Raw genomic sequence first — 25,089 nt, forward strand, 5'->3', positions numbered from 1 at the left:
CGCCTACAAGCCACGGCCAGTCCTAGTGTGGGCGGTGCGCCGGAGCCCATTGGACACAAGTCACGCAGCGCCGCTATTTTCAGCCCTTGGTTTCCATTGGATCATGTCACTAAGCCCCTCCCACTCCCGTTTGCCATTGGCCGAAAGGTCATTACTTCACCTGGAGAGGCGGAGAGGCGGGCGAACGCTCTGGAGTTTATTTCTGGGGCACCGATGGAGTGTTTGGACTTCCCACTGGCCCTTACTCTGTTCCTGTCATCCGCCCGGGCCGTCGCCTTTGCTTGCTGCTCCAGGACGCCCAGCCCTTCCCAGAATACTCTCGGAGCCGTCTGTCAACTCTCAGCGTTGTGGTCCCCGCAGGCTCAGCAGCGCGCTACCTTGTGACGTCACCTAGAGAGGCGGACTCAGCCTGCCGCCAGAAGATATCCTCTTTTCTGATTGGCTAATGAAGACGTCTGTCAAGACGCGTTGCTCTTTCGGTGATCGCTGAGTGTGGCGTCCTTGTAGGGTGTGAGGCCGAGGCTCCTAGCCGGTTCGCAGCGCGCCCGCCCTTTCCATCGGGGGCTCGGCTTCGGCTCGTCCCAGGCGGGCGGCTGTCGAATCCGGAGGAGGAGCTCGAGGACGGCGGCCCGCGTTGCGCAGGCGGGAAGATGGCGGCGGCCTCGGTCTCGGCGGCTTCGGAGTCTCATTTTTCGGTAAGCGTCGGTGTTGGCGTGGGTTCCAGGTGGGCCGGGACGGCTCTCCGGGTCGCCTCGCTTTTCTGACGGCCCTGGGTCTGGCGTCAGTCCGCGGGGACGGCGGGCTGCTTGGGCCGCGTGCCTTTGGCGGTCCCTCCGGGAGGCTGCACCTGTGTCTTGCGGAGCAGCAGCCCCGTCCGCCTCCATTGCCACCCAGCGCCGCTCGTCTGACCTCGCAGCCCGCGCTTGGAGCCCTGTCCGGGCCGGGCGGCTGCACTCTCAGGCCTGGGAAAACAAAGCTCGGTCACGTGAGCCTAACGGCCCGGCTCGGAAACCCTCAGAAAACAGGTAGGTGTGCAGGTCTGCGGAGTGACGGCCGCTGAGGCCCCCGGAGTGCGTTTTCGTCGTTGTCTGCAGGGCTCGCAGTGACTGTTGCGCGACCCTTGCAGCAGAACCCGCGCGTTCCCACCTCTTGGGGAACACCTGGACTCGGGGTGGAAATGCTGCTTTGGAGAAGCCACCCGGGGGCTCAGACAGCGGCGGGTTTAGTCACTGGCGTTTGTTAAGATTCTGTTGTGGAGCCCAGTCTTTTGGAAAACGCACTAGTAAGAAGAGATAAGAATTAAGTGTGACAGAGCTGGAATTGCGTTCGGAAATGCTCTGTGCCTCGCCTACTGTTTACAGTTACTCTAGAAACCCCACTGAAGGACAAAGCACTGTACTCATTAGATGATTCCTGCCCTTCGTGTTTGTACCGAGGGGTCTGGAATTGATTGATTGGCAGCAGTGTTAGGGGAGGTAGTTTGTGGAAGAGAACATAGAACTAGTTGCTCGTTGAAGGCATTAGAAGAGAATAACGCACTGCAAACTTTTTGAGGTATGTAGCAAGACAGTAGGCATTTCCAGGACATCAGAGGGTAATTTGTAATAAACAGGTAATTCAGAGGTAGAGTTTGGCAAGAAGGACTAGAAAAACAAGTGAGAATTGAATAATGGGGGAAGTCAGAATATCACGGTAATTTCATAACAGATGAGGGAGAGGCTGTTAGAGATTACAGTCACCTTCAGAAAGTCACACTTAGGAATCTGTTTCAACTTTCTGTGGCTACTAGAATCTGTGATAACATGGCCAGACTATCTCAGGTTTTCAGCACAATGGCTCTAGAGCTGAGAGGCGGTGGAGCACGCATTTGGGAGTTCATTCACTGACCAGATCGATAAAAGGTAAAAGAAAGACTAGCAGAAACAAGTGTCAGTGGGTTCATGAATTATACAGGGACAAGATTGCTTTGGCTTGGGAAAGGAGGGCTCTTCTTTGCCTCAAAACTTAGAAACTGGAGACCAACTAAGGAGTAGGTAATAATAGATTGAGCTTTACCCAAGGCCATCAAGGCATTGTCACAGGGATGTAGTTAATCCTTAGTCCTTATGGTAGACCCAACTGAAATCCTAAAGCCTGTTCAATAGAAAAGTATATGTATTTTGTGCAATGGTATTGTTTTGGGTTTTTTTGTAGTCCCCATTGCTGGAAAATTGGTAGGGAGACAGTATCAAAACAAAGTGTCAGGAAATGAAACAAGGGTTAGCCTGGGACTACATTATGTGGAGGTTTTATAAACTATGGTAAGAATTGTGCTCTGTTTTGGAAAGCCACAGGAGAGTTTTGATTAGAAATACTAACTTGAATTCCCCCACCTCCTTTTTTTAGGATCTTTATCACTGGCAAACTGTTTGGAAGAACATATTTAAGTGTGAAGAGTAGTTAGCATTTCACAGTCATTCAAACTTAAACCAACTATAGCAACATCTAGGGTAGTAGGGATTCTAAATATATTAGGGAGAAAGAACCCTAAATGATTTGCAGACAGTAGAGCTGAGTGATTGAAAATGACTCCATACAAGGGTTTTGGACAGGGCAGTTTGGTAAATGGCAGTGCCATTTGTTTTGGTATGCTGCGTGGGGAGCAGATTTGGGAACTAACCAAGAATTTGATTAGAGTCATTAAATTTTAGGTGCCTGATCAGACATACAAGTAGGTAATGAGTGATGTGGGTTTGGAGTTTTAGTTTCAGATCTCAGTTCCATATTTTAACTTAAAAGCTACTGGCAAATTCAAATTAAGGCCTGAGAGTAGATGCGATTTTTTAAGAGAATCCATGTAGATAAGAAAGGAACCTTGGACCAAGCTTGGGGGACTCAGGCATTTAACAAAAGTGGGAGGGGAGATCCAGGGAGTTAATGATGAGAGACCTAGGAGGTTGAAGGAGAATCGTTGCTGCTCCCTCCACTGAGTGAAGTGCTTAGGTAAATGATTTCTGTCATCCATGCTTCTGAGAGAGATTAGTTTAATTTTCATAGTTTTATTAGTGTGTGCCTGGTGATGTGTGTGGGGGTGAACATGCCACAATTGGCTTCTGGAGGTCAGAAGACAGCTTTGAAGTTGCCTCCTTCCACCTTAGTGGGTTCTGAGAGCTAACGTGGCTCAGTAAGCCTGTTCAGCAAGCACCTTTGTCCACTGGCCTGGATTTTGTTTTTAAAACTCAGAAATCAGTCTAGGGTTGAGGCCTCTTGGAGTTGAGGAAGAGATTTGTCCTTTTGTGGCACCAGGAAAGTTGTAGTGGAGAGCAGAAGAGGCACCAGGAGGGCTTTAATTGTAGGATCTAAGACTTAGAGAGGGTAAGTGGAGACAGACAAGTCATATGTTTGTTGCTTGTTTGATAAGACAGAAGAGCTAATTCTTTTTTTTTTTTTTTTTTTTTTTTTGGTTTTTTGAGACAGAGTTTCTGTGTGTAGCTTTGTGCCTTTCCTGGGACTCACTTGGTAGCCCAGGCTGGCCTCGAACTCACAGAGATCTGACTGGTCTGCCTCCTGAGTGCTGGGATTAAAGGCGTGCGCCGCCGCTACCACCACCGCCCGGCATATTTTATATTTTTTAAAATTAAAAACTCACTGTTTTTTCAAATTACCTTCAAAACCTCATACCATTTTGCCTTTAGACTTGTAAAAGGATAAATGCTGGTCCCTGAGTGTTACCGGCCGCAGGAAAATATTATAAGAACTCAGCTGGTTATGGCAAAGCCACTACCTGAAGGGATCAAGGAGTTCCTTCAAAGGACACCAAATCCCAGGGAGCTTTTGGTGTTATTTGGCTTGTTGTATATCAGCTGTCTTCTGTTATGAAAATCATGTGTGCCTTCATAGTTTTCCCAATTGATTTTTCCCGAAGAAGGGCTAACAGTGTGGACTGATCACTCTCTGGACATACACATTCAAGGTACAGAACAACCTCAGGGAAGGCTTCCTTCCCCCCAGCCCATCTGTTTCTCCCCTTTCAGCACTGGAATCAGATATCTCCCTTAGCCACTTTCAAGGACTAACAGAAATAACAGTCAAGACCACCATTTGCTAGTCTGATATAAGGTAAATTCCACAAGGAGATACTGCCTAGGTCAGGTGGACCTTAAGTAATAGCTTTACACAATTTAGCTTGGACCCTCCTTTCTTACATACAGCCTTATTAATTAAGTTTATAGACCCCTAACTTCTTACTTAACTACTCCTAGGAATATAGATTGAGCACATAAATTTCCTTTTTGATATACTGATATTAGCTCTCAGCTTACCTTCTCCCTTAACCACTCCATTTTCAGGTCGTAAAAGAAAGCCTGACAGTCACTGCCTGAGGAAAATTCTTACCTTTATGACCCTGTAGAAGTCAAGCCTGGTGACCTTGCTGGACCAGAGAATTGCTATTGCTTGGGTTTATAACTAGATTCCTGAGAGACTTAGGGAGAACTGAGAGAATAAGGAGATGGAGAAGAGAAAAAAGAATGGAAGAACTAGATGGGTAAGAACTGGAGAGGAACAAACTGAGACAGGGAAGAACTAGATTGAAGGGCTAGAAGGGAGTACTAGAGGAACAAGATGGAAGATGAGGAAGAGCCAGATGGTGAAGTACTAGCTGGGTAAGAATGAGATGAAAAGGACCTAGATGAGGCAGGATTTAGATGAGAGAATTAAGATAGAACTTAGATAAGTATAGAGAGAAATCAGGCAAGAAAGGAGCTAAGCACGAGAACAGAACTGAAGCTGTGTAAATAGGATGTTATTCCAGAGGAATTAAAGCAAGTGGATTATAGAGCTCAGTGTGCTGAGATTCTATTTCCCCAAAACAGTCCTCTGTGTTCGTAGTTCTCTCTCCTGAGCTCCTGGAATGTATAATATTAAGGCTGTTCCCTCTAATATTATAATATTAGAGGGACCTGAGCCCACATATTACATCAGATAGAGCTCTCATTTGATCTTAGGCAAAAGGCTGAGAAATGACAGCATTTACGTGACTAGGGCTCTTTTTCAGGCTTGTGCCTAGCTTTCCTAAGCTCATTGCCCCCTGTAGTTTTCACAGCAACAGTGTGTTTTGTAATTGCCCTTATAAATCCACTGGAAGTATTACTGTAACACAAAAGTACAAATTTTTATTATATAGGTATTTGGATAGTTCCATTTATTCAAGGAAGTGGTTTATTGTTATAAATATTCATAGTTCCTTTGTACCTACACAAACTACACTAATATTTTAGCAATAAGAGTTCTTCAGAAAATTGAAAATCCTAATTTGCTGTGGCAATCTGAAAAAGGGAACTAGATGTGTGAGAATTCTGAACAGCGGCAATCATCCTGTCTTCTTCCTTAGCTCCTAACATTTCTAATATTTCCCTCTTATTGAAGCGTCCAGCACCACAAACTCACCTACTACTAAAATTCTGGTTAACATTTAGAGGTATACTTTGGTAAGTTTATATCATGTGGAACATAATCCCAAATTTGACAGATTTGTGACAGATGGTGTATGTGGAGAAATAGTTTTATATGAGAATATATAAGCCCAAATGTTTTATAATTATTTCCCCTTTTTGCTAACTAAATATAAATTTTTAAAGAAAAGAACATGCTTTCTTTAGGGAGCTTTTAGTCATTATAAATATTTGGCAAACATTTTGTTTATTGAAGATAGAATAAGCCAGCAATTTGTATCTGTTTCTGATCTGAACAAAGATTGGACTTGCCTAAATATTTGTATTGAGGTTGTGTGGGCATAGTGTTTTTGCCATGTGGCTGTTTAACCCTAAATGTTGCATCTCTTCACAGTCAGTAGTGGTTGGGTTCTACTGTGAGATCATGCACTGTTTTCCTTTCTGTTGTCTTTTAGAGAAACACACAGTGTTACTCAGTCATGAATATTTGCTTTAAATGTCTGCAAGGTAATTTCATAATTTTCTTTTTCAGAACATCCTAGCTGAACCATTGAGGTCTAACAGAAATATGGTTCGTCGTTCTTCATCTCCATATGTATTATATCCACCTGATAAGCCTTTCCTTAATAGTGATCTGCGACGCTCCCCAAATAAGCCCACACTTGCCTATCCAGAAAGCAACAGCAGAGGTAACCAACTGGAACAGAGTAAATATTTACAATTCTTAGTTTTGACCTCTGTTGTTTTCAAGTAAAACAGTATTTATTTTCCTCTTTATTTCGGTGAATTTATATGCTTTTCATATTGACTACTGAACATTATCCATCAACTCATGGAAGGTAAAATACTTTGAGTCACTGATTACTAGTCTGTCCTCTCCAGAATCAGTCTCAGGCAGGGGCTAGCGAGATAGCTCAGTAGTTAAGAGCATTAGCTGCTCTTCCACGAAGACCTGGGTTCAGTTCCCAGCACCCACATGGTAGTTTACAACTGTCTGTAACTATTCCCAGGAAATCTGACACCCTCTTCTGGCCTCTAGGCATTGGGCATGCACATGGTGTACAGATATATGGTAGGCAAAACACCCGTACACATTAAATAAATAAATAAATAAATAAATAAATAAATAAATATCTTTTTTAAAAAGTTAGAGTTATGTAGACAGCACTAATTAGACTCTGAATTGTATTCTTCTAAAGAAGACAAACATTAAGAGGGTGTGTGGTGTGTGGATTAGGGGTCAGGTCCTGGGGGGTGTGAAAGGAAGTAGGTGCCTATCATCCAGGTACATTACATATATATATATATGAAAGTATCAAAGGATAAACAACCAATACTTTTTTTTTTTTTTTTTTTAAGCCAGGCTTTTTGACACATTTCTATTCCCAGTGCTGTGTGCCAGAGACAGACAGACAGATCTTTGGGACTCACTGTCCAGCCAGCATAGCCTAATCAGTGAACCTCAGTTGTGAAAGACCTTGGCTGAACCAACACTGTGTTACCTGATGAATGGAAGCCAAGGTTGACCCCTGACCTTGGCATATGTATGTACTTGGTGTACATACAACAGAAAAATATTTGAGACATCTGTTGATACCTGTTGCTGGGGATACATGAACAAGTGTCTGCTTGCCACAGAGAGGTACCAACAACAGACCAAAGAGATGGGGCCATTAAAGACAAATTTGATGAGGCAGTAAGTTTGAGCTTTTTCACATGACAATGGGCAAGTTACAGGTGACTAAGGAAGAGTCTCCCCTGAACTGACAGTTATTAGCAACCTCTGAGGAATCTCTAAGGAGAAGGGCCTTGTATCCTGCCTCCTGAGCTGCTTGGTAAGCTTTGGAAGCCTCCTTACCGTCCAGGAGGGAATGTTAGGACACCTTTTTAGGGTCTTCTGTGGATAACCATAGCTGCTCTGATTTCAGTGCATCATCTAGGAGCCAAGTGGTTGACAACATTTAATAATGTACTTTGGGACTGCCCTAGTCAGTGTTCAGTCGCTGTGAAGAGACATCTTGACCATGACAACTCTTACAAAGGAAAGCATTTAATTGGGGCTCACTTATAGTTTCAGAGGTTTAGTTCATTGTAATCATGTCAGAAGCATGGTTGCATACAGGCAGACATGGTGCTGGAGAAGTATCTGGGAGTTCCACATCCAGATCTGAAGGTAGGAGGAAGAGAGAGACACTGGGCCTGGTGTGGGCTTCTGAAACCTCAGAGTCTCCCTCCCAGTGACATACCTCCTTCAGCAAGGCCACACATACTCCAACAAGTAGTGCTGTTGGTGAAGCATGCAAATATATGAGCATATGGGAGGCATTATTATTCAAACCATACTCCCTGGCCCCCATAAGCTTGTAGCCATATCACAGTGTTGTAAAAATGCATTCAGTCCAACTTCAAAAATCCCAATAGTCTATCACAGTCTGAACACTGTTTAAAAGTCTTCTGAGACTCTTGGAAATCTCTTCATTGTACTCCTTTAAAATCAAAATAAAAAAGCAGGTTACATACTTCCAATATACAATGGCACAGAATATATATTACCATTCCAAAAGGAAAGAAAGAGAATATAGTGAGGAAATACTGGACCAAAACAAGACCAAAAACCAGCAGGACAAACTCCAAATTCTGCATCTTATGTGTGATATCCAGGAGATCTTCATATCTCCAACTCCTTTCAGCTTTGTTGACTGCAATGCACTTCTGCACTTCTCGCTGGTTCCACACCCTGTTTAGTAGCTCTCCTTGACAGGTATCCCATGACTCTGGCATCTCCAATATCTTGGGGTTTCTAACACAATCCAGGTTTTACCTTAACAGCTTCACACAAATGCTTTATAAGAGTTGCTGTGTTCAGGCACACCCCTTACACACGCCTGGCCTCAGTAGCTTTCCTTAGCCTCAGAGGTAGATTCCACCACCCCTTTCATGTATCCTTGACTGTAAAGCCAGAACTACATGGCTTTATATTACAGTGGCATGCAGGTAGACATGGTGCTGGAGAAGTATCTGAGAGTTCTACGTCTGGATCTAAAGGCAGCAGGAAGAGAGAGACACTGCTTGGCTTGGGCTTCTGAAACCTCAGATGACACACTTCTTCCAGCAAGGCCCTATCTACCCCAACAAGTAGTATCTTTCCTTGTTGACCAAGCATTCCAATACATGAGCCCATGGGGGCCATTCTTATTCAAAGCATCACAGGACAGTTGTGAATTTATGTATGATTGATTAGCCAAGGTGGGTTTTTTTTAAAAAAAAAAAAACTTTGTAATTTTTTTTAAACATTGGTGGCGATTTTTGTTTCCTTATTGTTTTTTTTTTTTTTTTTTTTTTTTAACTTTTACTTGAATAACTAGTAGAACCTTATAAAGAATTCAGAATGATGCCTTGGAATGACATTTTAATTAGGAAATAATGTTTTCAGAGAATGATCTCCCACTTGACTTGTGTCAGTCTTCTAAAATTTCTTTTCAGAGCTGGGCTCTGTGGCTCACATCTCTAGCACAGCCCTTGGAAGGCTAAGGCAGGAGAATTACTGTAATTTTTGAGGTCACTTGGGGTACAGAGTGAGAATCTATCAGAAGAAAATTTCTTTTTTGGTAAGCTGCTCTGTGTATTATTAACTTAAGGTGTGCATTTTATACTTGGCAGCCATATTTTCTGCTCTTAAGAATCTTCAAGATAAGATTCGACGCTTGGAACTGGAAAGGATTCAGGCAGAAGAAAGTGTGAAAACCTTGTCTAGGGAAACAATTGAATATAAGAAAGTATTGGATGAACAGATACAAGAGAGAGAGAATTCAAAGAATGAAGAATCAAAGCACAATCAAGGTTTGTTTAACTAAGAGGAAACAGATCTATCCAAATATTGTAAAATTATTTTAGAATTCCACATTGGTAGTTTGTGATGGTCACTCTAGCCATTACAGAATTACATCATAATCAGGTATATTATGAGGAGCAAGTGACATCATACATAGTGCTTATTGGCAGTGTGTGGCATATTTGACTAGCATAAGGAAGAACATAAGTCATCCAGAGAGGTTTCTAGGACTACTGGGAGGGACTGGTAGTTTTGGAGGCCTGCTGTTTTATTTTGCAGTAATCGGGCATACTGAGCAAGCACCCTACCTCTAACCCATGTAAGTCCAGTTCCTGTTTACACGCTGTTGGGACACGTCTGTGTGTTGGCTGATTACTACTTTTTTGTGTGTATTCATTTTAGAATTGACATCCCAGCTGTTAGCTGCAGAAAATAAATGTAGTCTTTTAGAAAAACAATTGGAATACATGAGAAATATGATAAAGCATGCGGAGATGGAGAGGACATCTGTCTTAGAAAAGCAGGTATGGCACCTCCCAGATTATTAGCAGACCTTCTCAGAGAGGCTGCTGGCACTGTTGTTAAAGCCCTGTGCTGAAGTGTGTTGGGCTCAGGGTAGCATATAGATGGTGGTTTGATTGGCTCTGTTTATTATGTATGATTCTTGAACTTGGTAAACTTGTGCTTAAATGTGAAAAATAGTCACGTTAATGTCTTGGAGTCTATATTATCAAATGTGTAAATAACCATATGTACCTGTGAAATCCATTACTCTTTGTAAAATTTTTTGCAGTTTAAAAAAAAAACAAAAAAAAACATGTAATTAAGTTGCTTATTGAAACAGGGTCTCATAGAGCCTAGGCTGGCTCATCATGTTGCCCAAGGATGACCTGGCCATTCTCATCTTTGACTCCATCTCCAGAGTGCTGAAATTATAGGCCACATCACTATACCTGGTGTATGTACTGCTGTGCATTGCACCTCAGGCTTTCTCTGGTGCTAGGCAAGCACTCTACCAGATGAGCTATGTGCCCAGCTACTGCACTTGTTAACTTTAAAACAAAATGTTTTTCTTCTGTTGCATCAGTAATCTTTGTACTTAAGTAACTTGTACATTTGTAGAGGATAATTACAACATTAGTGTCCAATATATTTTTTAAACATCCTTTTACATATGGAAAACTTAACTATTATGCAAAATTTGATTTCTTACATGCTTAAATGCTAGAAAATCTGCAGTTGTAAAAGAGAAATACTATTTTCTAGCCCCTGTCAACTTTTGGTCCTAGTTTGAGAACTAAAACTACATGTATAAGCAGTTATACAGCAGTGTTGGGAAAAAATGTGCCAGTGACTAATCGCATATTATGCATCTCTTCACTGTGTTGTTGCTTGGGTTGTTTTATTATTCAGAGTTCTCTTGTATAATTCCCCACTGTCATGGAAATGGCAATGGCTTACTCAGACTTAATGTTTGTTGTTTCCAAATATATCCAGTTAGATATTTGCCCATCTATTCTGATTTGTTTATAATGAGACTGTTGTTCCTTAAGCAGATGGGCAGTCTTTCCAAATCAGACCCTAAGTGTGAAGGAAGAAAAGAGTATATTTTGCATTCAAAGGAAATATGCATACGAGTTCTTACAGTTTTTAAGAAATTACTTAATAGGACCAGACTGACTGGAAGTATTTGTGTATTTATGTAGCCTGTGTATCCAGTAAATCCTCTATCCTAGGGTATAAGGATATATGTCCTTAAATAAAACCTGATATAGAACCATATACTTGGTAAAGTACTGTATTGAGAACAATATTCCAAGGATGGTGAGATGGCTTAGTGGATAAATGCACTTACTTGCATTGAAGCCTGAAAAACCAAGTTTGATCCCTGGGACCAACATGGCAAAAAGAGGGAACTAGCTCTTACAAGATGTCCTCTGATATCCAAAAAGGCACGCTGTGCATATACATACAAAATTAAACACAGACACAGATCATTGCTACCCATGAAGTCTTAGTGTTCTATTCCTAGAATTCCTTTCCACGTCCAGCAGGTCTGTGAAAGGACAGGCAAATTACATATAGTATTATGTTGGGTGTGTGCTGTGTTTTCAACTTTTTGATCATCACATTATATTGCATTTCGATGTTGTTTCTCAGGTTTCCCTAGAAAGAGAACGGCAACATGATCAAACTCACGTTCAGAGCCAGCTGGAAAAACTGGATCTTCTTGAGCAAGAATACAACAAACTTACCACAATGCAGGCCCTTGCAGAAGTGAGTGAACATGACTTTTACTTACTGATGACTAGTGTTGTGGTTGTCACTATTTTTTCATAAACATGGATATTTATAATGTAAAGGTTTTTCTTATACATAGTCTTTAAAAAAGAAAATAATTTGAAAAAGAATGTTGACATTTTGCAATCTTGGTGGCTAGACATAAGATAGTTCTTTCTGAAAACAGTGAAGGGTGAAATGTTTTTGATACTTAAAACTTACATCATGTAATTTCTTTCTAACTAATTTTACTTTTAATTGTGTTTTACTTGAGAGAGATTTAATACTACTGAGTGAAGATCTAGATTGTCTTTATGTAATCTTTACCTTTATACAAACCTGTGTTTTTTGGTCGTAGATTTTTTTCCCCCCTTAATCCTGGCCACTTAACTCACAGCTACCTCACTAATGACTGTTAGTTGATCTATTAGGAGAGTGTCATGGATATTATCAAGACCTTCGCCATCACTAGAGTGAACTAACGTGATTATTTTTACTATATTTAAAACTCTACAAAAAGATACTTTTAACCATTATCTGTTTTGATTTTCTTATCACTAGAAAAAAATGCAAGAATTAGAGTCTAAACTCCGTGAAGAAGAGCAGGAAAGAAAGCGAATGCAGGCTCAGGCAGCAGAGGTGAGTGGAATGATGAACAGGTAAACACATGGTTTAAAGGTGAACAGTTATGCATGAGTACACCAGATCCATATGTAGACCTCAGAGATAGCTTAGTATTGGAAATTAGGACTGTAACTTTGCAAAATAAAATTTGAGCAGTTCTTTGGATGTTTCAAATCACAGAGTCTGGATTAGTATTTTTAAAGCCTGTGAGGTTGGAGCTGGAGAGATGGTACATAGGTCAGAGCACATGGTTGTCCTTGTAGCAGGCTTCGCTTTGATTCTCAGGACCTACATGGTGGCTTACAACCAGCTGTAAGTCCAGTTCCAGAGCCTGGCACTCTTCTAACCTTTGGGCACTGAGCACATGCACCTACATAATGCAGGCACTTTTGTAATACATAAATCCATACACGTAATATAAAAATACCTGTGAGCTAAAAAGGTGTCAAACACAGAAGTATTCATATAAAGCTTAGGTCTGATGAGCTCCTAGCAGATGATTCAGTATCCAGTGTAAATGTGTGTGTTGGGTAGAGTTAGTTGAGTGTAGAAGGATTGCCTAGCATTCAGGAGACACTTGGTTCAGTCCTCAGTACTGCAGCAACAAAACTGTTGCTTCCCTTGAGACTCTTAAGATACCAGGACAGAAAGTAAACTCCTGTCTTTGAGAAGAATGAACTCTACTCTCCTAGTTTTGAATTTTGTCCCATGCAGTGGCCAGCCACCTGGTAGTAGAATTGTAAAGATTCAAAGCATGAGTTCATATATTCCAGCCAGAACTGCATTATAGAAGACACTGTAGGAATAATAAAGTTTTATTTTTTATTTTTCTATTTTAACTGGAGACTTTTCTCTGTGGTTATTTGCTTGGATATTTCCTACATAGTCTCTTTTCCAACCTCTTTAAGATTATGCTAGTGTTGGTAACTTTTATTATAGTAACACAAGAAGCAGATCCTAATCTCAGAAGTTACTAATGGACCCATTGTAGTTGAGTCTGTGGCATCCTGTCTAGTGGCCTGCATTCTCACAGCTGCTGATGCAGGAATAGAATATTACAGTCTCTTTCTGCTAGTGCTCCTTTGAATCATTGATTGGATATATCTGTTTTTTATTACACTGGATATCATTTGTAGATTTACTCTTTCTGTGTGCTTGTTGAGTTATATGGCCACTTAACCTTTTTCTTTTTTGTTCTGGCTTTAGGAAAACTATTTTAAGGTGTCTCTACTCCTCACATGTAACATTGCAAATGTATGGGTTATTCTTTATTAAATTGTAGTGTATAGTTCTTGTATGCTAAATAGAAATCTTCACAAATTCATTAATTGATGAATTCTTATCAGTTTGAGTTCTGAGGGTGAGCGCTATGGTAATGGAAGGCAGGTGGTGAAGGAGATGCATTCCTATATCTTGCTGATTCTGATTTGTATAACCTTGAACAGCGTATTTAACCATCCAGAGCCTGGATTTTATAGTGCTAGGGAAATCAAACAAATGGTAATAAAGATACTTTAAAACTCAGGGACACATATAAGACATCTACTAGAAAAACTAGATATGAGCTAGAATCAAAAAGTATCCCTTAAGTGGTTCATTTGTTACTCTTCACACTTGTTGACAGTGTAAATATTCCAGAGGGATGATATCCTTTGGAGTTTTGTCTAGTATAAAGTATTACTCAGTATGTCCAAGTGTGTCATGCTCCTGAGGATGGAGAGCCCCGCATTCCACTGCCAGTGAAAATCCTCTCCTAAGACTGCTGAATACTAAAGGAATGTTCTCAGTATTCCTTGCATTTCATTCATTACTTGTGCTGTTTCTTAAAACTCAGTCATAACTTCTGGGGAACTTTTCCTTACTTGGAATTTTTAAATTCTTTAGGGGAGGAATCTAGTCATTGCAAATTTTTACCAAACTCCAGACTATTTTTGATATATAGAGAGATATAAAATAACCACTTTTACAAACTTTTGGAGAGTGGGGCTGTTAAAAGATAGTTTAGAGAAAATTGCAGCTTCTCCCTCCCAAGATTTATTTTTGTTTTATATGTATGGGTGTTTTGCTTGCTTGTCTGTGTGTAGCACAGTCAGCTTAGAGCTACACGCATTCCATTGAATTCCTGAAGTAGACTTTGCAGAGTAACCACCAGTAGTGGAACAGTGCTTCCATGCAAGACATGACCAACTAAAGGCATACTGTACAGCCATGTCATCTTCAGTGAGATGATTGCCAGCATAGTTACAGACTTAGGTGGCACTTTAAATGTGAATTGTAGCTTTTATTTTACATCATTAACTCTATGCTAATTTTTTTCTAGTTGCAGACTGGTCTAGAAGCAAATAGACTTATTTTTGAAGATAAGACAACTTCATATGTTCCAACCAGCACTAGAAAAATTAAAAAGAAGAAGTCAAAACCACCAGAAAAGGTATGAAAACTGCACCAGTTGCAGTCTAAATACCAACTTTATATAATAATTTGTGTAAACAACACTAAATAAAGCCATGTGGAATTAGAAGCTTGGAAGAGTGAGTCTCTTTCACTCTTAGTTTCTGTACTCAAAGCTGAAAATAAATAAAATTTATTTGTGAATTCTTACCATGGTAGTGAGGAACTATATGAAAGCATTTGGAACTACAAAAGAACAAAAATACTAGGAATATTCAGCTGTGTTCATTACCTTTGACTCTTAAAATGCTTTGTGAATACTGTTCCTCTCCTTAATTCTGACATGGTTAGTTAGTCTCCACGCCCCAACCCCCTACCCCCATTAGCCTCCAAGTAATATGATCCCCGATATAAACAAGTGTTGTGGTTTGAATGTGAAATGACCCCCATTAAGTCACTGGAAAGCAGGCCTTGAGGTTCCTAGCCTGGCCCACTTCCTGTCCTGTCTCTACTTTCCAACTCTTGGTACAGTGTGATGAATACCCACCCACCCGGAACTACTGTTGCCATGCTTTCTCCATGATGAGTTGTATCTTATCAAACTGTGGGCCAAGTAAGTCCCTCTTTCAGAAGCAGCTTCCTGAAGCCTTGTTTTTACTTGGTCAGAGCAGCAAGACATCTGGTTAAAGCTAGGTACCCAGTAGTTTCACAGTGAGCTGAAGTCTTGGGATTAATTCACCAAAATAAATAAAATAGCTTTCTTTTTTCTCCATCCAGAAAGGTTCTAGAAACTATTTCGGTGCACAGCCACACTACAGATTGTGCTTAGGTGATATGCCCTTTGTTGCTGGAAAGGTGAGTTGTAGCTGTTGATTTTCATGTGTGAATTATTTCAATGTCTTTTTTTTTTTTTCTGTTATATGTATAAGTGTTTTGCTAGCCTATGTCTGTGTACTATATGTGTTTAATGCCCACAGAGGCCAGACAGGGTGTTGGATCCTCTGGGACTAGCGTTCCAGATGATCTGAGCTGCCATGTAGGTGCTGGGAATTGAACCTGGAATTCCACTGGAAGAGAAGCCAGTGTTCTTACCTGCTGAGCCATCTCTCTAGCCTGTTTCAATCTTTATTACTCATTTTATGGGATATAAGTGTAGCATGAATCTTAAAAGTTCTTATTAATAAAATCAAACCTGAGCCAGGTATTGGGGTGAACTGGAAGAACAGAGAAACAGAATGAGCTACAGCTAACCTCACCTGGCCAACTTCTCAGCTGGTCTTGTTTCCTCAGACTGGAAGCCTCTGAGTCCTCATCCAGAATGGGTCTCAGCTGAATTGCTGCCCAAAAGCCTGAATGACTTAACCAACCAAATGCTGCTAGTTTCTGGTCCTCACGCCTTATATACCTTTCTGCTTTCTACTACCACCCCCTGGGATTAAAGGCTTGCTTTCTGGGATTAAAGGCATGATGAGTCACCATGCCTGGCTGTATCCTTGAACACATGGATTTCTGCCTCTGGGATGCTAGGATTAAAGGCATGTGCTACCACTGACTATCCTTTATGTTTAATATTGTGGCTGCTCTGTCTCTGACCCCAGATAAGTTTATTAGCATGCACCATATTTGGGAGAATACAGTACCACATATAAGCAAACTTTGAACTTAAAAAAAAAAATCCTCAGCCTCAAGACTTCTGGGATTAATAGGTATGAACCACCATACCTGACTCTAGGAAAACCTTTTAGAAGGCACAACCTATTATTTATAAAATCAACTCAAGGAACAGGTTTTTTTCCTGAATCTTTGTATAAGCCTCTATAAGTATGGGTGTGGAGTTATTTTTATGTAAACTTATTTTTTAATTTGTGTGTTTGTGAAAAACATTTGGTTTTTGATGTGAAAATGGAGAGGGGCCAGCGATGCATGTGGAGGTCAATGTACAACTTGGAGTTCTCTCTTCCACAGTGAGTTCTGGAGATAGAACTCAGGTCATCAGGCTTGTACAGCAAGAGTGCTTTTACCCAGAGCCATCATTCTGTCCCTGTGCAGAATTTTTTAATTTGTTGTGCTACATTTACCCTATTCCACCTGACAACCTTCATTCTTTGTCCTGTCCAAAGTCTCATTATACCCATTTTGTTGTCTTTGGTAATTCTCATTGAAACCATGAATCACAAAGGACAAGACAAGGCTTTCGATGTGAAGTTGTTTTAAGTATTCTTTATGAATTGTTATTACAAAAGTTTAAGAAAACACAATTGCTTATTTGAGCCCCTCTCTACAAATTTTGAAGAATTAAAATGTTTAAAATTTAAAATTTTAAAATTTTAAAATTACTTATTGTTATAGTCATGCTTACATATGTAATAAAAATGAGTCACTAGAAAAGTAAGACTATAAGCCCAAGTTTTTCATTACTAGACTCAACTGACATAAAATTACATTATGAGTCAGAAAAATAACAGTAACAACAAATTTCAAAACTTGTTCATTGCATATTAAAGTATACACACTGCCCATTATATGTGTGTGTGTAACTTACTGGCAAGTAGTGATTACTCTGATGTAATTAGCCACCTTTGTATTCCTAGGACCACCCCACTAGGCTTTGGTGTATGATTCCTTTCCCAGTGCGACAAACTCAAACTAAACACTTCCAAGGAAACATTTTTACGCAATGAGCACATTAGATCTTAAGTTCTTCCCACAAGCCTGCATTTTAAACAAGTTGTCTGCTGATGGCTTATGGAGCTCAACAAGCCCAGCCAACTATAGAGATTGTTACTTCCCATTAAAACAAGTTTGAGAAAGCTATCAGGTTCTATTTTATGTATATGCTGTGACAGATACACTTCAGTTTTTCCTACTATTCAAAGAAAGCTGAGTGTGGTGCACACCTCAAGATATTTACATTTACAAAAACATAGATACTTACATTATGATTCATAACAGTGGCAAAATTAGTTATGAAGTAGCAATGGAATAATTTTATGGTGAGGGTCACTACTATGGGAGGCCAGGTGGGAGATCAGCTCCCACATTTTACAAAACCCAGGTACTCTTGAGGAGAAAGGGGTAAGAGATTTAGATAGAAGGATAGAGGGGAGAGAAATAGATAGAAATACAGGATGGGGCCTGGATCCTTATCCACTGGCGTCTTCTGTCTCTTCTAAAGGGCTATTTATAGGAATGCCAAGGGGTGGAGCAAAGACCTCCCCCTAACTCAGCCAATCATCTAGGAACCATGCACATGGTCAAGCAATCCTCTAATGCAGCTCTGCTGGGTAAAGCAAGCTCAGATCTCACTAGGAAACTTGTAGGCCTCCACACACAGCATGAGGAACTGTATTGAAGGGTCCCAGCATTAGAGAGGCTGAGAACCGCTGCTCAAGGACCAGGAAGAACAAGTGAGTAGGTAAAATAACATGCAGACACATAGAGTATGCTGTGATAAACAATGATAGACAGATGTAAAAATTGCCAGTGGGCTAGCTGAGAAGTGGAGTGGTTAACCTCCCAGGCTTTTAGAAATGTTATGTTTGAACTAGGTTTAAGACAGGGTATAAAAGTGGCTTCACCAAAGAAATGTTACCTGCAAATACAGTTTGTTCCCAGAGTAAGTCAAGAAACAGAGGGTTAAGCAGTGTAGGCTGTGCTCTACACTCAGAGCCGTTTTCTCTAGCCTAAGGAGTTTGGATTTCAGGTAGACTCATGATGGTGGAGCAAAGAACACAAGGCTGAGGCAAGGTCAGTGGGGTGTTTTGTTTTTAGTAGTGCTTTTCTGTTTGGTTTTAGATGAGGTCTTGAACTTCACTGTAGCACAAGATGAACAGTTTTTGGTCCTCTTGCCTCTGTCTCCCTCTGGAATTACAGGTCTGCACCAACATACCCAATTTATATGATGCTAGACTAAGTATGTGGCACAGAGTGGAGGGTGAGTGCTGATTCACCACAGTCAAGTCCCATTTGTGCCTTAGATGGTTAAGAACTAAGAACTAGAAAACGGGAAGAGAGGATATTGGCCTGACTAACTTTTCTCTTTAGTCCACCAGTCCCAGCCATGCCGTGGTAGCCAACGTTCAGCATGTCTTGCATCTGATGAAGCACCACAGTAAAGCTCTGTGCAATGATCGAGTTGTTAACAGTGTTCCCTTGGCAAAGCAAGCTTGTTCACGAGGAAGCAAGAATAAGAAGTCAGTGACGCCTCCCTCCGGCAGTGTCAATGAAGAACTGTCGGATGTCTTACAGACTCTACAGGATGAATTTGGGCAAATGAGCTTGTGAGTTTGGAGTTTTTGCATTAAAAATCACATTTAGTTATAAAATCTCTTTTAGCTGCTTGAATTTATTAATCCTAATTTTGTTAACAGATGTTGAGCATAATCCTTACACTAGCCCACTAGTGTAGGGAGTTAAATAAATCTAACTGTCATAGCTGAAACCTCCCTTTCTAATTTTGTTAGGTGTCTAAAGCCATGTAAAAGCTCAATAGTGTTTAGGTTTAGTTAAATGTAACTGATGAGTTAGGACAGTGTCTGGAAACCGAATTTGTTTATATGTAATGTTGATGGAAGGAGCAGAAAGTAGATAAAAGTGTATTAGCTTACAACCCTGGATCAACAGAAACTTGTCTAGAATTAAGAATGCTTGGTTAGTGCCAAGCGGCGGCGGCACACGCCTTTAATCCCAGCACTCGGTAGGGAGAGCCAGGCAGATCTCTGTGAGTTCCCCCAGCCTGGTCTACAGAGCAAGATCCAGGACAGGCACCAAAACTACACAGAGAAACCCTGTCTTGAAGAAAAGAAAAAAAAAAAAAAAAAAAAAAAAAAAGAATGCTTGGTTATACCTTCATTTTGTATTTATTTTTCTTTATGTGTATATCACATGTGCAGATGCCCAAGGAGGCCAGAAGAGGCCATCAGAGCCCCTGGAGCCGGGGTCACAGGTGGTTGTGAGTCACCTATGTATGATGTGGTTGCTGGAACTGAACTCAGATTCCTGGAAGCAGTACTTTGTTAAAAAGCAAAATGGGTCTTTTTTTTTTTTTTTTAAAGAGTGGTGAATCCCATACTGAGATTTAAAGGATATAATTGTTAAACATGGGAAACTTAAGGTTAAGTTCCATATGTGTTTTGTGTGTAGCGATCACCAACAGCTTGCTAAACTCATCCAGGAGTCACCAACTGTGGAACTGAAGGACAACTTGGAGTGTGAATTGGAGGCATTAGTTGGGAGAATGGAAGCAAAAGCCAACCAGATAACTAAAGTCCGGAAATACCAAGCCCAGGTACCTCCTCCTCCCTTTACTTGTTTGTTATGACTACCTTTTTCCTTCTTAGGTGTTCATTGAGGATGCTGAGGTGTGTTTGTCTTAGGCTGTTCCTGAGGACTTTTTTTTTTTTTTTTTAATAAACCAGTCTGTGTTACATGGTTTAATAAAGAAGTGTTGTTAATCTTACTTAGGTTTCACATAAGATATGTTTTTATTGAATATATTTAATATCCTTAGCCTTATGAATAAATTTTAACTTCTGGATGAATTTAAGTGGTTGAGTTTGACCAAATTAAATTGTCTAAAATACACCTAGAGTTTTTTTTGGTTTTCAACTTAGTGAGATTAAATATGAAAAAAGCGTAGTATGTTTGCTTATACCAAAACCTACGTGAGCTCTGCCCACTTATCCCCAAACTCCAATTACTGTCAGCCCGGGAACTGGATTCCACCTTTGTTCTGGCTCTGGTTCACAGTAATCTCAAACAGTCTTTCTCTAGATAAAAACCTTGAGTAACTTTATTTAATGTGAGTACACCTTTTACTTTTATTTAGTATGTGTGTTTTTACATACTTCAGTACTGCTGAATACTAAATGATTTAATGATCTCTGCAGATTTATGTGCTTAAAAAAACAAAAACAAAAACAAAAAAACCACCAGCGTGTATCTTTGGAGTGTTAGAGGAAGATTACTGGTGTACTCGGGCTGAGGCAGGAGGATCAAGAGTTTAAGACTGTATATAGCAAGAACCTGTATCAAAAACAAAGTACTTGAGCTAAAAGGAAATGTTTTTATTGAATTTGATTTTTTTTTTCCCTGCCTTGATTTCGATAGCTGGAGAAACAGAACACAGATAAACAAAAAAAGGAATTAAAAGCTAATAAAAAGACTCTTGATGAAGAAGGAAACAGCAGTCGTTCATCTGGAGTCACAAGGACACACAAGTAAGAAGGATTTTGCCAAACAGAGACCTGGAGAAAAAAGCAGGAAAAATCTTCAGTTACTGAAAGACATGCAAACCATACAGAATTCATTGCAGAGCAGTAATCTGTGTTGGGATTACTGACACCAGATCATAAATGATGTATCTTACTGGACAATGACAATAGACTTTCCAGGTTTCATGCTTGCTAATGTTGCCATTACTAGCAGGTGTTAAGGGGCCCAAGCTTCATTACATAATCTCTTGTGTTACGCAGCACAACTAAATGGAAATGGAGTTTTACAGCCCGAGAAGCCGTGCTGTCTCTTTGAATTTGCTGTATTCATATACTGCACTTTGTAAACAAATGACCAGTTTTTTACTTGTGGGTATGTTTTTTAAGTATGAATATATGTAAATTGGGTTTGAAAATTCAGAATAAGAATATGAGGCTGACCCCATAGTCAGTGCTTGAAAAGTCTCTCGTTTTTAAATCTTCTCATAGTGTGAAGTAACCACTACTTTCCCTTCTCCAGATGACCATTAAATGTATTGTTTCCAACTACAGATAGAGGCTTTCTGTATTTAAGTATTTATATATTTAAGAGGACTTTGTTTTGTTCTGCTTTTTGGTATTTCAGATGTTCATCAGTTTGAAATCACTCTTAAAGACTCAAACATTTTTAAGTAAGTTACCCATGAAATATATAACATCTTCTAAAACTATAAACAGTTGTTAATGAAATAAATGAAATTTTGGAATAAAGAATTAGAAGGGGGATGTTGTGAAATGTACACATTTGCAGTTTTTAGACAATACCTATTTGTAATCATGTTACTAAGTTAAGCACTGGTTTTAATCTTGACTCTTTGAGAACCCCATGCTTTTAGTATACAGAATAAGGGTAGTATGTGAACTGAACACACCTGACTATCATTATGTCAATGTAAATTATAATTTTGAAGAGATCGACATGTTTATTAAATTTGGTACTAAAATCAATAAAGCAACTTTTAAACTTTGCTTAGTAGCGAGCTAACAAAGGCTTTATTTGTTGTGCAATCTCAAGAGTGCATATTAGTATCCTGATTGAGAAACAGTGTTCGGTGCATGTTTATCACTCTCCTGTTTTCAGAGACTTAAGCCCAATGTGACTGATGGAGTGATTTATTACACAGGTTGGTGAATGTACCAGCCATATATTAAAGGGATTGAAGTAGACATAATGGATTACAGCTTAACAGCATGACCTGTTCATGCTACAATTTTCTAGTTAGAATTCTCAGAGTCCTTACATAGTTTTTTGAGATGTGTAAATCTCCCGAAATTGTTATAAACTTGACTTGTATATGCAATTTTCTGACAAGCAGGTTTGCAGCAACAGTGAACTGACACCAGTGAGTCCATAGACCCCAGGAAGGTGAGAAAACTGCTGATGACATGGTAAATACTACATCTCAACCACACTTCAGCTACTACACTTGTGTTAACTTCTTGAATATCAGGACATTAAACTGTCATGTGAGTGGTAATGGCTCCAACTCCTAATTAGAATAGTAATTGACAGATGCTATCTTACCTATCTCCAGCTAGATCCAAACTGTAGGGCTTTGGGTTTTGATCCTGCTTCAGTCTTGTTCGCTCACTCACAGAAGAGCTCCCCTGTACTCGGTACAAGATGCCAACATGGATCCCACGCTGAGCAAGAAAGAAGTGCCAGGAATGTGGTTGGATTCCACAAGAAATGCTTTTAGTGTGTACACACCACACTGAAGATTTCTTGGAGGTCACAGAAGACATCAGAAGGTTTTGAAGAGAAATGTGATAAGAGTTTCACTTATATTCCTCTGGTTTTTGAGTGATTGTATGATCAGCTTTAAAGTTTGAATCCCATCTGCATGCCTTCGTGCCATACCAAGACGATAAAAGTTTCAATGAGGAAAATAGACTAGAAATGAAAGTGTGAACTACTATAGAAATCTTACTTGAATACTGGTTAGTAAGAAATACCTTAAGAATTTTCTTATGACTAATTTTATATCAAACTGAAGCATTTGGTACCAATTTTGTTAATACTGGGTTATGTTGGGGATAGCTCAGTAGTACAGCACTTGCCTGGCAAGTGTGAGGCTCTAGGTTCAATGTCCAGACAAGCACAAATAAAAGAGGAATGGGGAGACCTGTGTGTATATGTGCATTGTACTAATTCCAGTAACAACGGGATGACAGTTCAGACAATAATGAATTAGTAACTGAGAATAGTGTTATTTTTAGTTTGACTTAGGTGTCAAGGACGGGTGGGCTCAAATTGAACATTTCTAGGTAACATTTTGGGAGTGGGGTAGAGGGAGATACTTTAGACAACTGTGGACAAGGACAAAGTTTGAAGTCATTTAATTAAAAGCCCAAGTGGTAATAAGCTCCTTTGTTACATACAGTACATTACATATGGCTCTTATACAGAGTAAATAGACACCAGGAGGTGAACTGTTCACACCAGCACCCAACTCCAGTGAGTAGAGAAACAAGGCTTTACTTGCTGGCACTGAGATTGTAACTCTTTACATGCAGTGTGTTCTTTGGTAAAGTGTTCATGTGAAACTTAAACAGAGCACTAAAGTCAGACTTGGAAGGTTTTAAAATACTGTCTTAAAACTTGCCAATTAGCATTAAGATAAAGTAGAGTAATAGTTTCTAAAATGTCTTCTGTGATGTTAGTGATCAGCACACAAATGGAAATTAGTCTGAAGGGTCTGGAATGTTCTTTGAATTCCTGGATGACAGTTACTGCTTTGTCCCTTCATCCCCCCACCAAAGCACATATATAAGGCATCATTTCCTAACTGCCGTTGAAAATACCCTAATTACAATGTCAGCAGCAATCTTAAACTACTGATACGCCATCATAATCTCAAGACAATGCTTTTTACTATATTAAATACCACAAAAACTGGGAAATTTGAGAAGTGATTTTGCTCTCACATGTCCATCAAGGTGCAGTACGTATGCTCTCAGGTATAAGAACAGCTGCTCTTGCCTTTCTCCCACCTAGAGATCTTATCTGTCAGGTGCTCAGTTTTTTTAAGACATCTTTAAATTAAAAATTTGTTCCCACTGTGGATACAGGATTCCAGTACTTGAGTATTCTTTGGGTGACTAAAGATTAGTGTCATCTTTAATTACAAATGAAATGATTTCCATTGTCACCTGCACCAGGCGTTTCTAAACTCATCTAAGAGAGACTTGAAATAAATACAGCATCTAAAGGTTTCTCCCATAGATGGGTTTAAAACACGGAAGGCTTTCTACCAATAAGGTGCTGTAATGTCAACTTCCTGGCAACGATGCCCCGACTAATAGTTCTTTCATACAACAGTTTGGACAGGAGTCACACACTGTGCAGGAGAGCTGGCTCTCTCTGAAGAGGAGGTTGAGCGGTTGGAAATTTCTCTCTGAAGTTCCTCTACTTTTCTCTGAAGCTCTGCTCTTTTGGCAAGAAGTTCTTTGTATCTGTTGTGGATAGGTTCCTGCAAGAGCAAACAAAATCACTGCAGTAGGAAACCCAGCCAAACTCAAGATCTTAACCATTCCCTGAGCTTTGTGACACTGGTTGGCTCAATAATTGGACAGCCCCACACTTCAGTTCCTCAGTGGAATTAAATTCAGGTTTTATTGTCACCACTGCTTTTTCACTGACTTTAGGTGTTTCTGGAAAATGCTACTTTATAATAAATACATACATTTAGTTAAAACTCTTCAGGACCTGCAGCTTTTAGGCTTTTATAAAGTTTTTTTCTCCAGGATGTGTGCAGTTGGGAAAGTCTCATGACCGCTTTATGCAGTGCTTCTGCGACTGGATTATCACCAGTAATAGAAAGAGTTCTGAGTGTGACAGACCTAGTAGAGTCATACTGTGTATTGTAGACTTGTACCTGTGGTTTCATCCGGGGGTTCCATCTTATGTAATATCCCACCCAGAGTTCTAGGTGGCGCATGCTGGCTACTGGGTAAAGGACATGATTGGAGTAGCTCCCATAGAGAGGATTAGTGAAATCTTCCAGCTGGCTGTTTATGTAGGACCACAATGACACTGTCCTCTTAGGAAGATTCTGCAAGAGGGAAAAATAGGTAAAGATTCCCTACCACATCAGCAGTTTAAACCTTAGGTGAAATTTGTGTAGTGTATGATCATTAAAATCAACAGTAGAGGAAAAGCACTGGACACTTTGGTGACAGACCTACTTCAATGAAAATGAAAGCAGTTGTTCAGAGTTAAATACAGGTAACCTGAGGGACCCAGAAATTCCATTCTTTGCAGAGTGAAAAATATTTG

At 40.0% G+C, this 25,089-nt stretch overlaps 2 protein-coding genes across 5 annotated transcripts in view; one reads left to right on the plus strand and one right to left on the minus strand.

Moving 5' to 3' along the window:
• The first annotated feature begins 185 nt into the window (after window positions 1-185).
• On the plus strand, window positions 186-21,783 carry Cep57 (centrosomal protein 57). Its single transcript, XM_028873117.2, is given in 12 exon segments — window positions 186-695; window positions 5,965-6,121; window positions 9,093-9,272; window positions 9,667-9,788; window positions 11,425-11,541; window positions 12,106-12,183; window positions 14,489-14,599; window positions 15,337-15,414; window positions 18,604-18,839; window positions 19,702-19,846; window positions 20,668-20,772; window positions 20,774-21,783. Coding segments are annotated over 12 exon segments (1,500 nt in total). The 5' UTR covers window positions 186-650; the 3' UTR covers window positions 20,900-21,783.
• Window positions 21,784-23,133: 1,350 nt separating this feature from the next.
• Mtmr2 (myotubularin related protein 2) overlaps window positions 23,134-25,089 on the minus strand; it is a 59,890-nt gene continuing 57,934 nt past the window's right edge. For all 4 annotated transcript variants that reach the window (XM_037207761.1, XM_028873112.2, XM_028873113.2 and 1 more), the window contains 2 exons: window positions 24,689-24,865; window positions 23,134-24,283 (listed from right to left, as the gene is read on the minus strand). In XM_037207761.1, the coding sequence (XP_037063656.1) occupies window positions 24,122-24,283; window positions 24,689-24,865 (339 nt within the window). In that variant the 3' untranslated portion in view covers window positions 23,134-24,121. The remainder of the gene's footprint in view (window positions 24,284-24,688; window positions 24,866-25,089) is intronic.

Source organism: Peromyscus leucopus, chromosome 7 (genome assembly GCF_004664715.2).
Source record: "Peromyscus leucopus breed LL Stock chromosome 7, UCI_PerLeu_2.1, whole genome shotgun sequence".
Taxonomy (NCBI): Eukaryota; Metazoa; Chordata; class Mammalia; order Rodentia; family Cricetidae; genus Peromyscus; species Peromyscus leucopus.